General features: G+C 41.5%; 1 protein-coding gene and 1 pseudogene across 1 annotated transcript in view; one reads left to right on the top strand and one right to left on the bottom strand.

The window, feature by feature from the left end:
* Positions 1-486: 486 nt before the first annotated feature.
* Positions 487-1,165, bottom strand: LOC124973618 (PRELI domain-containing protein 1, mitochondrial-like; annotated as a pseudogene).
* Positions 1,166-1,231: 66 nt separating this feature from the next.
* The window catches only part of LOC124973617 (protein ILRUN-like), a 120,695-nt gene continuing 110,094 nt past the window's right edge, over positions 1,232-11,832 (top strand). Inside the window, 5 exon segments of the mRNA XM_047537454.1 lie at positions 1,232-1,326; positions 3,505-3,767; positions 3,770-4,017; positions 4,019-4,133; positions 4,136-4,464. Of these exon segments, the coding sequence (XP_047393410.1) occupies positions 1,232-1,326; positions 3,505-3,767; positions 3,770-4,017; positions 4,019-4,133; positions 4,136-4,464 (1,050 nt within the window).

The raw sequence follows: 11,832 nt of genomic DNA, 5'->3' as shown, positions 1-11,832 counted from the left end.
AAAATGAAGAAAAAAATAAAAGTAACTGGCAATATAGTTTATGATAAAATCACCTTGGGTTCAATTTCCAGTACAAAAAAAAAAGAATTTTTTTTGACTGAATTCAACAAATATTTATTGAGTGCCTATTATTTGCTAGATATTTTCCAGGTACTTGAGACACATCAAAACAAAATAAAGAGCCCTGCCCTCTTGGAGCTTATAGTATTTTTTATCAACACTTCACCTGCATACTGCTGGTGACCTTAAACAAGTCCCCGCACCTTTGTACCACTTTGTGCCTGTCATCAGCTGCCCAATAGGAGAATAAACTAGCTGGGCTCAGACATGTGTCTGGTGTACTGCAGATGCTGAACAGGACACCTGCCCCCAACCCACCAGAGAGGGCTAGAAATTGATTTTTAATAATGAAGTACAATGAAAGAGGGGGCAGAGGGAGCCCACAGTTGTCTAGTGGGCTGTGGCAGTGGCAGGGGCCCAGGCTGGCTACACAAACTGCTGCTGCTGCTGCTGCTGCTGCTGCTGCTGCTGCTGCTTGTTGGCAGCCTTGCTGCCAAGGTCCTTGACCTTCTCTGTAGCTGCCAGTGCTGTCCCCTTTGCCTTCTCCTTGGCTTCCTTGGCTGTCTCAACAAGTGCTTTGGAAGGGGCCTCACCTTGCAGCTTGGCCAAGATGTATTCAAAACCCTTCATAGTCTTGGTCCCATTGCTTTTGAACTGGGTGAGACCAAATTCCTGGACAGCTCTAGAGACACCAAATAAACAAGAGGAGACCCAGGTTTCCCGATGGATTTCGGTCCAGCCACTGTTGTCAGAGTTCACATGGTAAACACATCGTTCCTCCACCGCCATCAGCCGGGCGTGGTTGATGTTCCAGGTGAAGGTGGTCATGGTCTGATTTTGTGGGTCCACAACAGAGTCCTCCAGGATGTACACCGAATGAGCAACGTTGGCAGGAAACAGTTGCTCTGCCCAGCGGGTCATCCTGTTGGTCTTGGTCAGGAGTCTCCCGGGACAGGAGCTTCTGGTCAGGGGTCACCTCCTGGTGTACTATGTCTTCCGTTAAGACATGTTTGCTATAGGGATTCGGGTACCGCTGCCAGAAGGCAGTGAACACTTGGTCCCAGGAACTTCGGAGCATGCTCTGGCCCAGGAAATACTTCACCATCGTCCTGGCTGGGACGGGCTCAGCACCCGCGCAGCATCTGGGGTGCAGAGCGTGGGGGGCACGCGGATGCCGGGCTGGGGCTCGGCGCAAGCCCGCCAGGATCACAACTTAGTCACCACTGTGCGGCCCCCAAGTCGCTGCTGCTGCTGCCATGAGGGATTGTACCCAAAAAAAGAATTTTGACCAACAAAAAGATGGGCCCTTGGCAGGCTAAGGCAGGAAGAGTGCAAGTTCGAGGCCAGCTCAGTAATTTAGTATGACCCTCTCTCAAAGTAAAAGTTAAGAGGTGAGGTGGGTGGCAACAGGAATGTAGCAGTGGTGAAGTGCCCATAGGTTCAATCCCCAATCCAAAAAGAAAAAGAAAAAGAAAATGCAGAGCCAAGTGTGGTAGCACATGCCTATAATCCCAGCAACTCAGTAGGCTAAGGCAAGAGGATCAAAAGTTTGAGGCCAGCCTCAGTAATTTAGCAAGACTATGTCTCAAAATAAAAAATAAAAAAGAGCTTGGGATATAGCTCAAGGGTAAAGCAACCCTGGGTTCAATTCCTAGTATAAAAAAAGGAACATGGAAAGCAGATCTAAAAAAAAAAAAAAAAAAAAAAAGAAAAAAAGGCAAACACTGAGAACACACAGCAGAAAGGAAGGTGTAATAACCCATGTGCTTACAAGAGGGATGCCAACAGGAGGAAAGGCACAGAGACTCTTCTGACTTAGCCCTTGAAGATCTCAAGTATTGAGATAAGAGAAGTGAGGTGAAGAACTTGAAAAGGGTTAAAAGCCTTTGTGTAACAGAATAATTGAAGAGTAGAATACTATATTTTCAAAGGGAATAACCAGAAAGCAAGACAGGATAAAAAAGTTTCAAATTTGAAAACACAATTAGAAGGATAATTTCTCCCAGAAAGTAGATAATCAGAGGAAAGCCAAAAGATAAAAAAATTACGGGAACAACCCATGAAGGCCAACATCCCAGTAATAAAGGTTGCAAGAAGGAAAAAAAATAGAAAAAAGATGTCTTTCACTCTTTCTACAGGGAGAGAGGTAAAAGAAGAGACTAAGCAAATAAGTGACTCAAGGGAAAAAAATTTTAATCTACTTGTAAGTAGCAACACTGTATGCTAAGATGGCAGAGCAATGCTATCCCAAGAAGAAAAATAATTCTCACACTACAACTATTGACTGACTGCATAGTAATCAATCTATTTATCAAGTCTGATAAGGGAGTAACAATATCTTTTCTTTCAATTCAACCAGCATTCATTAGGTGCCACATCAAGCACTATTCAGGTGCTAGGTATACTCAGTGAACAAAACAGTTACTAGTAAGCAATTCTAAATACATGCCTTTGGGAAGCAGAGCTGGAAGAAAGGGACAAGAAAAATAGGAGACAAAGTTCTTCAAGCTATCTTTTAATATCAGAGTTAATAACTTCTTTAAAGAAAAAAAAATTACCCAATATCATTTATAGACATAACTACAATTTAAGTTATATACTTTTAAAAAAGAGAATACCTATAAGGGCAGCCACTCCTGTCTGTGTATACACAGAAACAGTGGAAGCACTGAGAACTTGAAAACAGAAGGGGTGGACTGGATCCTCGCCAGCAAGAAGAGCCCAAGGGCCAACCCAGACCACCTGGATATGCCTTGGAAGCCTTGATTTTCAGACAAGAATGAATTCTACACACACAGCAAGATATTTCTGTTTCACACAATTATTTCAGGAACAAAGTCTACAAAACAGATTTTTATCTAATATGATCCACTAACTGTAGCAGTTCTTTTTTAATTACATGAGGGCAAAAAGTGGGCTAAGTGTCCGATCTTTCCTACTTTCAAATTTTTATTTCTATCCTCTACCACTCCCACCCCACCCCAGGTGCTTCATATAGAAACCAAAGGCAATCTATGTCTAAGCTACATCCTGGCCCTTTTTATTATTTTTCTTTCTTTCTTCCTTTTTTTTTTTTTTTGGTATTTTATTTAGAGACACAGGCTCACTGAGTTTCACTGAGTTGCTTAGTCCCTCACTGTTGCCCAGGCTAGCTTTAAAGTTGTAATCCTCTCGTGTCAGCCTCTCCAGAAGCTAGGGTTACAGGTGTGCACCATGGCACCTGGTCCTACTTTCAAACTTTTACAAAACTATAAATTGAAAATTGATTTTAAAAAACTCACCTAGGGAGTGGGCGCGGCGCGGGAGGAGGCAGAGGTGGCAGAGAAGCAAGAGCCGGCAGCAGCGGAGGTGGTGGCATTGGCGGGGGTGGTTGGGGAGCCTGAGAGTGAGTGGCTGAGTGAGTTTCCCCCTATGAGGCGGTGACAGGCCTGGTGCCTACCTCAGAGGAGCAGGGTCGCGGCGCCGGCTAGCAGCCGGCCCCCTCCAGTCCCTGGGTCTGGCAGTGCAGCGGCGGCTTGGTAGTGAGCAGGCGGGAAGCGGATGTCCAGTCCCCGCCAAGGAGGGCATGGACGTGGATCTGGACCCAGAGCTGATGCAGAAGTTCATCTGGTTGGGCACCACCGACAAGGACGTGCTCAACTCCGAGTTCCAGCAGCTGCTTGGCTTCCAGCTCAACCCGGCCCCGGCTGGCTGCGCCTTCTTCCTGGACATACCAACTGGAACTTACAAGCGGCAATTGGCGCCTATTACGACTTTGAGAGCCCTAAAATCAGTGTGCCCTCCCTGTCCTTTGGTGAAGATGTTACCATAGGAGAAGGGGAGTCAATACCTCCTGATACTCAGTTTACAAAAACATGGTGGATCCAGAATTCTGGGACAAAGGCCTGGCCTCCAGGGGTTTGTCTTAAGTATGTCGAGGGAGACCAGTTTGGACATGTGAACATGGTGATGGTGCAATCAATCGTTAGAGCCACAGGAGATTGCGGATGTCAGCGTCCACTTGTGCAGCCCCAGCAGAGCAGGAATGTGTCAGGGAGAGTGGCAGATGTGCACTGCTACAGGACTCTACTATGGCATGTCATCTGGGTGATTCTCAGGGTGGAGGTGGGTGGACTGTTAGGAGTAACGCAGCAGCTGTCATCTTTTGAAACGGAGTTCAACACACAGCCTCATCGCAAAGTCGAAGGAAACTTCAACCCGTTTGCCTCTCCGCAAAAGAACCGACAATCAGATGAAAACAACTTAAAAGACCCTGGGGGTTCTGGGTTTGACTCGATCAGCAAAAACACATGGGCTCCTGCTCCTGACCAAACCGAGAAATATCCGAATAGACTCTCACAGAACTCTGTAAATCTGTCCCCCAGTAGTCACGCAAACAACTTATCAGTAGTGACTTACAGTAAGGTAGGTGCCCTTGGAGAAGAGGAGAAGGGATAGGTGGTGGACCTTGGGATTCGTGATACCCCTTCTTGGCACACCTAGAATCCTGGACTGCCACGCAGTGGAGATGGCTCTTTAAGACTGCTCACCTCTCCTGCCAACACCAACAGCACAAACGCCTACCCCTTCTCCCCTACCCCCACCCCATGTCCTGTGGATGTTGCTGCATCCACATTTATAATTTACTCCCATCTCTCTGTTGTCGTTTGAGTGTTGAAAGACCGACTTCTTCTTCTTTTTTTTTTTTTTTAACTTTAGCATTTAAAAAAAAGAACACATGTCAAAACATCACCAGCTTTGCTTCTAGTGTGAATGTATACTAAGCTTAGAGCATGACACACATTTAGAATTTGTTCCTAATTGTTTGGGGTGCTCCCCCACAAGTAGAAAGACAAACTCAATTATGTCATCCTAAATATTGTTGTCAGGCTGACACTTTATTTACCCTGTTTGCATATTTTGTTGATGTTGTTTCAGTCTGTCATGGCCCGTTGACCTCCTCAACCACAAACCAGAGAGGCTCCAGTGATATTTTGACTTTCCAAATGCAGGAAATAAGTGAGAGAATTGTTAACATTGATTTGAAATACTGATTGTTGTGAGACACCCTTGTAGCTGTTTGAGTTCTTGATCTGTTTCCCTCCCTGCTCTCCTAAGGTGGTGATGGCTCCTGTGTTGGTTTGGGTTGGTTGATCCTGGTGCTGAGAGTTCATGGTGGTAGGTGTTGACATTGCGGTGTACTGGGAGACTTTCCTTGCTTTCTTCTCTGATGGATAATGCTGTCCATTTAAGCCCTGCATCCTACCTGTACAGTCACACAAACTGAAGTCTGTTTTTGCTTCATGTTGGCATTCATCCTCAATTTTTAAAATAAAATTGTTTATTTGGGAGAAAAAAAACAACTCACCTAGGTGGGTGCAGTGGTGCACACCTGTAATAGCAGCAACTCAGGAGGCATGAGGATCACAAGTTCAAAGCCAGCCTCAGCAAATTAGGGAGGCCCAAAGTAACTTTAGTGAGATCCTGTCTCAAAATAAAAAATAAAAAGGGCTGGGGAGGTAACTCAGTGGTAAAGTACCCCCAGGTTACATCTCTAGTACCAAAAACCCAACCAAACAAACAAAACTCACCTAAGACTGGGAATTCATAAGTAGCTGTGTGGTAGAACTCTTGCCTAGCAGTACAAAGCCCTGGGTTCAATCCCTAGCACCACCAAAAAGAAAAGGGAAAGAAAGGCAAGAGAGAGGAAGGGGGTCAGGAGGAAGTGACTTGCCCAGCTCAAAGAAAGAATATGGCAATTTAAGAGTCTTTGAATGTTCTTTTTGATTAACTACTCAAAGAGAAATATAGCAGTAAAGGAGTCATTTACTTGCAGCTCTAATAACATTTCACCAGTGGAGATCAATAACGTTATTTCTGCATTGGCACTATTAGTACCAGCAAATAAATACCACATACAAAATTATACTTTACCATTAGAATGTGAAAAATTGGTGTTCTGAAAGACACAGTTAAAAGAATTCCAATGTATATCCAATAGAGCTAAAACATCAACAAGCATCTCAAATAATAACAGCAGCAAAACGTTTCTTCTTTTTCTTCTTCTTTTCTCTGGTGCTAAGAGTTCAACCCAGGGCCTTATCATACTAAGTAAGTGCTCAACCACTAAGCTACACCTCCAGCCCCAAATCTTATTTTCTTATACAACCCCAGAAATACAAGCAGAAAGAACTAAAAGTTCTGAAGTACAACCTAACCAAAGACAGAAATCACCCCCGAAAACATCTTTCCATTATGAAGTTCACTAAGGAAATCCTTTTTAAAAATTTACTAGTGAGGGGCTAGGACTGTAGCTCAGTGGCAGAGCACTTGCCTAGCATGTGTGAGGCACTGCATTTAGCACCACATTAAAAGAAAAAGCAAATAAAATAAGAGCATTCTGTCCATGTACAACTACAAAAAAATTTTTTTTAATTTATTAGTGAAATTCCACTTACATATTTCTTTAAATCTGCACCACTTTAAGTAGCAATAGATGAATGATTCTCCACCAAGATCCTAAAAACACTGAACAACATTGGTGAAACTTAGCATTTAGTCAAGAAAAGTTTTTAAAGAACAAATATCACTAACACGAACTAAAATTATGTACAGCTGGCTGGGGAGCTTAACTTAATAGTAGAGCACTTTCCTGGCATGCATTAGATCCTTGCTTGATCCCCAGCATGGCAAAATATGTAGGTATGTGTGTATCTATGTATATGTATGTACATAGATACACATGCATATGTATACAGGCTAACATCTACATCATTTTTAAAACCATTTTACCAGGTTTCATGGAACTCCATATTTGCTGTCTTATTAAATTTATTAAAGTAGAAATCAAGTACTACAAAACAATAGAAGACACTGAATACCTTATTATTTACTATATTTTCTTTGTAGTGGGAAGAGTGTTAGCACACAGTTTATTAGTAATAAGGCACTGGGGGAAAGCACAGACGGAAACTGTACAAAAGCATTTCTTGGAGTTTTTGCTGTTTTGTTTGATTTTGCCATACATGGGCATTCTACCACTAAGCCAAATCCCTAGGCCTATTATATTTTGGGACAGAGTCTCCTTACATTGCTTGGGCTGGCCTTTAACTTTTAATCCTCCAGTCTCAGCCTCCTGAGTTGCTGGGAGTATAGGTCACCAGGCCCCACTTCTTGGATTTTAAAGAGCAATAGATGTTGCTATACTTGGAGCTTCTATTTTAGCTGTATGTGCCATATAATACATGAACCAGCAAGGTTACTTTACATTTTAAAGTTTTAGACTGCAAGATGAGAAAGATGCTACTATCACAAAAGCTCTGTAAGCCCACTTACATTCCTAGGATGAGAGGGACTGGGATGAGGCCAGCACAAAGTTGAGGAAGCAAGGTTCAAAGAAATGTCACTGAGAGCTCTGGAGGCCCCCAAGCATCTAGCTATGGATTCAGAGATCAGTTTCAACAGAAGGTTATAATCAGAGAATCTGGAAAACTTTTAGAGATTGGCCTTGTGGCCCAGAGGCAACTAATAAGTTCAAAGTAACTGAGCAACAAGGAACATAACCCAGGGAAGGACAAGCCATTACCAATTCTAGGTAGTTAACTGAAACTGTGTATTTTTCCAAACAGGTCAGAATTATAATTTCTACACATTAGTTTGGGAGAATGAAGAGGAGAGGGGCAGGTAACAGGGAAAAGGAGTCTTCCACAGCTGTTCTCGAGCACCCTTACATTTATTTTAATAGGACAGTACCCACAGTGATAAGATGTCAGCTATTATAAACCATATAGAAGAGTGGCTGGTAAGCCAGGCATGGTGGCACATGCCTGTAATCCCAGATTGGGAGGCTGAGGCAAGAGAATCGCTCAAGGCCAGGTTCAGCAACTAAGTGAGACCCTGCCTCAAAATAAAAATTAAAAAAAAAAGATAAAAGAATTGGGGATGTAGCTTAGTAGTAAAGTATCCCAAGAGCTCAATTCCTAGCATCCAAAAAGTTTTTGTTATATTTTTAAAATTAATTTTTTGTAGAACTCAGCTGAGAACCCATCTGGTCCCGGACTTTTCTTTGTTGGTAGGCTTTTGATGACCTCTTCTATTTCATTGCTTTAAACTGATTTATTTAAGTTGTGTATGTCCTCCTGGTTCAGTTTAGGTAATTCATATGTCTCTAAAAACTTGTTGATGTCTTTGAGGTTTTCTGTTTTGTTGGAATATAGATTTTCAAAATAGCTTCTAATTATGTTTTGTATTTCACTCATGTCTGTAGTGATATTTCCTTGTTCATTCTGAATTTTAATAACTTTAGTTTTCTCTCTTTCTCTTTGTTGGTGTGGCTAAGGGTTTATCAATTTTATTTTTTCAAAGAACCAACTATTTATTTGTTAATTTTTTTGATTGTTTCTTTTGTTTCAATTTCGTTGATTTCAGCTCTGATTTTTACTATTTCCTGTCTTCTACTACTTTTGGTGTTGGTCTGCTCTTCTTTTTCTAGGGCTTTGAGTTGGTGTTAAGTTGTTTATTTGTTGATTTCTACTTCTTTTACTGAATGCGCTCTATGAAATAAATCTTTCTCTAAGTACTGCTTTCACAGTGTCCCAGAGATTTTGATATGATGTGTCTTTGTTCTCGTTTACTTCTAAATTTTTTTTATTTCCCTCCTGATGTCTTCTGTTATCCATTTATCTTATAATAGTGTATTATTTAATCTCCAGGTATTAGAGAAGTTTCTGTTTTTTATTCTGTCATTTGTTTCTAATTTCAATTCATTATGATCTGATAGAATGCAAGGTAGTATCTCTATCTTCTTGTATTTGCTAACAGTAGCTTTGTGGCATAAAATATGGTCTATTTTAGAGAAGGATCCATGTGCTGCTGAGAAGAAAGTGTATTCGTTCTTTGTTGGATGGTGTATTCTATATATGTCCGTTAAGTCTAAATTGTTGATTGTGTTATTGAGATCTATGGTTTCTTCATTCAATTTTTGTTTGGAAGATCTATCCAGTGGTGAGAGAGGTGTGTTAAAATTGCCTAGTATTATTGTGTAGTGGTCTATTTGATTTCTGGAATTGAGAAGGATTTGTTTGACGTACATGGATGAGCCAATGTTCAGGGCATAGATATTTATGATTGTTGTGTGTTACTGATTTATGCTTCCCTTAAGCAGTATGTAATGTCCTTCTTTATCCCTTCTGACTAATTTTGGCTTGAAGTTCACATTATCTGAAATGAGGATGGATACTCCAGCTTTTTTGCTGTGTCCATGTGCATGGTATGTTTTCCCATCCTTTCACCTTTAGTTGTGGGTATCTCTTTCTATGAGATGAGTCTCTTGCAGGTGGCATATTGTTGGATTTTTCTTTTTAATCCAATCTGCCAGTCTATGCCTTTTGATTGATGAGTTCAGGCTATTAACATTCAGGGTTATTATTGTGATATGATTTGTATTCCCAGTTATTTGACTCATTTTTGTTTTTTGACATGATTTGTTTTCTCCTTTATTTGGCTATTCCTTTAGGCTAGTTCCTCCCGTTGCTGATTTGCATCGTTGTTTTTCATCTCTTCCTCATGGAATATTTTGCTGAGAATGTTCTGTAATGCTGCCTTTCTTTTTTTAAATTCCTTTAGCTTTTGTTTATCATGGAAGGATCTTATTTCATTGTCAAATATGAAAGTAAGTTTTGCTGGGTATAAGATTCTTGATTGGCATCCGTTTTCTTTTAGGGCTTGGTAAATGTTGTTCCAGGACCTTCTAGCTTTTAGGGTCTGGATTGAAAAATCTGCTGATATACTTATTGGTTTCCCCCTGAATGTAATTTGATTCTTTTCTCTCATGGCCTTCAAAATTCTGTCTTTATTTTGTATTTTAGGTATTTTTATAATAATGTGCCTTGGTGTGGGTCTGTTGTAATTTTGTATATTTGGAGTCCTATAAGCCTCTTTTACCTGGTTTTCCATTTCATTCTTCAGATCTGGGAAATTCTCTGATATTATTTCATTGAATAGATTGTTCATTCCTTTGGTTTGTTTCTCTAAGCCTTCCTCAACCCCAATAATTCTTAAATTTGGCCTTTTCATGATATCCCACAATTCTTGTAGATTCTGTTCATGATTTCTTACCATCTTCTCTGTTTGGTCAATTTTGTTTTCAAGATTAAATATTTTCTCTTCATTGTCTGAGGTTCTGTCTTCCAGGTGTTCTATCCTATTGGTTATGCTTTCTATGGAGTTTTTAACTTGGTTTATTATTTCCTTCATTTCAAGGATTTCTGGTTTGTTGTTTTTGTTGTTGTTGTTGTTGTTTTTTAAGTATCTATTACTCTTTATTGACATGATCTCTTTCTTCCCATATTTTCTCTTTTAACTGTTGATTGATGGGATCATTTAATGCCTGCATTTGCTTTTTCATCTCTTCCTTCAATGCCTGCATTTGCTCTTTCATCTCCTCATTTGCTTCCCTGATTGTTTCAATTATGTACATTCTGAACTCCCTTTCTGACGTTTCTTCTGTTGTGCTGTCATTGGGTTTTATTGATATAGTATCTAGGTTTGTTTGGGACATTTTCTTCCCTTGTTTTCTCATATTGGTCATATATCAGTGGGACTCTGAGATATTGCAGATTTCCTCTATTGGTTTATAGTGTCCCTGTAGATTTCCAGTATATCACCTCCCAGCCTTCAGTAGCCTGAAGTCTTGGAGGAACTTGATAATGCAGTGCGTTCAAAGACAGCTGCCCATATCCCGCTACTGGGCCAGGGTTGGGGGTTGGTTCTGCGTGGAAATCCTCTCACTGGGTGGTCCTGCTCCTAGAAGCTGTCTATAGACAGGGCCTGCCCCAGCCTGAGGGAGCCAGGCTGCTCAGGGAAAGCCTCTTCCTGTCCTGCCTTGATCCCAGAAGTCGCCTGCAGGCCAGTGCCCGCCACTGGGTTCAGAGCTTGGGATTGGCTCTGTGCAGAAAAGCTCTCACTGGGCAGGCCTGCTCAGAGAAACTGGCTGTGGATGGAGCCTGCTGTTGGAGAGAGCAGGGCTGCTTGGGGAAGACTCTCGCTGCCCTGCCCTGCTCCTATAAGCTGTCCCTGTCCGGGCCTGCCACCCGACTGAGCTTCACCCTGTGGGAGAGACTCACCTCGTGGCTCTATGTTGGTCCCAGTCTCTCAATACCTCCCCTTCTTGAATCCTGAGTTCTGGAGTGACGGGATGGAGATGCAGTCACCCTCTAGTCCGCCATCTTGGATCTCTTTGAGATGTTCTATAAATATGAATTAAAGGAAAGAAAGGAGACAAAGGAAAGAAGGAAGGAAGGAAATATAGAAAAGAAAAATTAATATCTTTCCTTATCCACCACAAGGTTCATGACTGACAGACCTGTAACAAAGACCTGTCAATATGAGGAATGCAGGACAAGTGTATTTAACAAAGTTTTGTGTGAGAAGAGCGCCTACAGTAATGAACACCTAAAGACTCAAGGAAAAGTGCACATTTTAAAATTAAAATTTTAATTCTAATTGATACCTAAAACCATAAAAGTCATACACATCGTGGGATTCCATGTGATGTTTCCACACGTCTGCATTGTGGAACATTTAAATCAGGTTAACAGGTCTGTCTTTTCCATTGCTCCCTACCTCCGGCTCCCTAGCTCTGGTAAGCTCTGGTCTCCTCTCACTTCTGTGATACCAATTTTTTTATATTCTACCTGAGTAAGGTCATGCTGGGCTTTCCTTTCTGTGCCTGACTGCTCTCAACAATGTGTAAGGTTTCCCTTTCTCCACATTCTTGACAGAGCTTGTTATCTT

Source organism: Sciurus carolinensis, unplaced genomic scaffold (assembly GCF_902686445.1).
Source record: "Sciurus carolinensis unplaced genomic scaffold, mSciCar1.2, whole genome shotgun sequence".
Lineage (NCBI taxonomy): Eukaryota > Metazoa > Chordata > Mammalia > Rodentia > Sciuridae > Sciurus > Sciurus carolinensis.
Note: the sequence above shows the minus strand (reverse complement) of the source record. Positions and strands in the feature narration are given on the sequence as shown.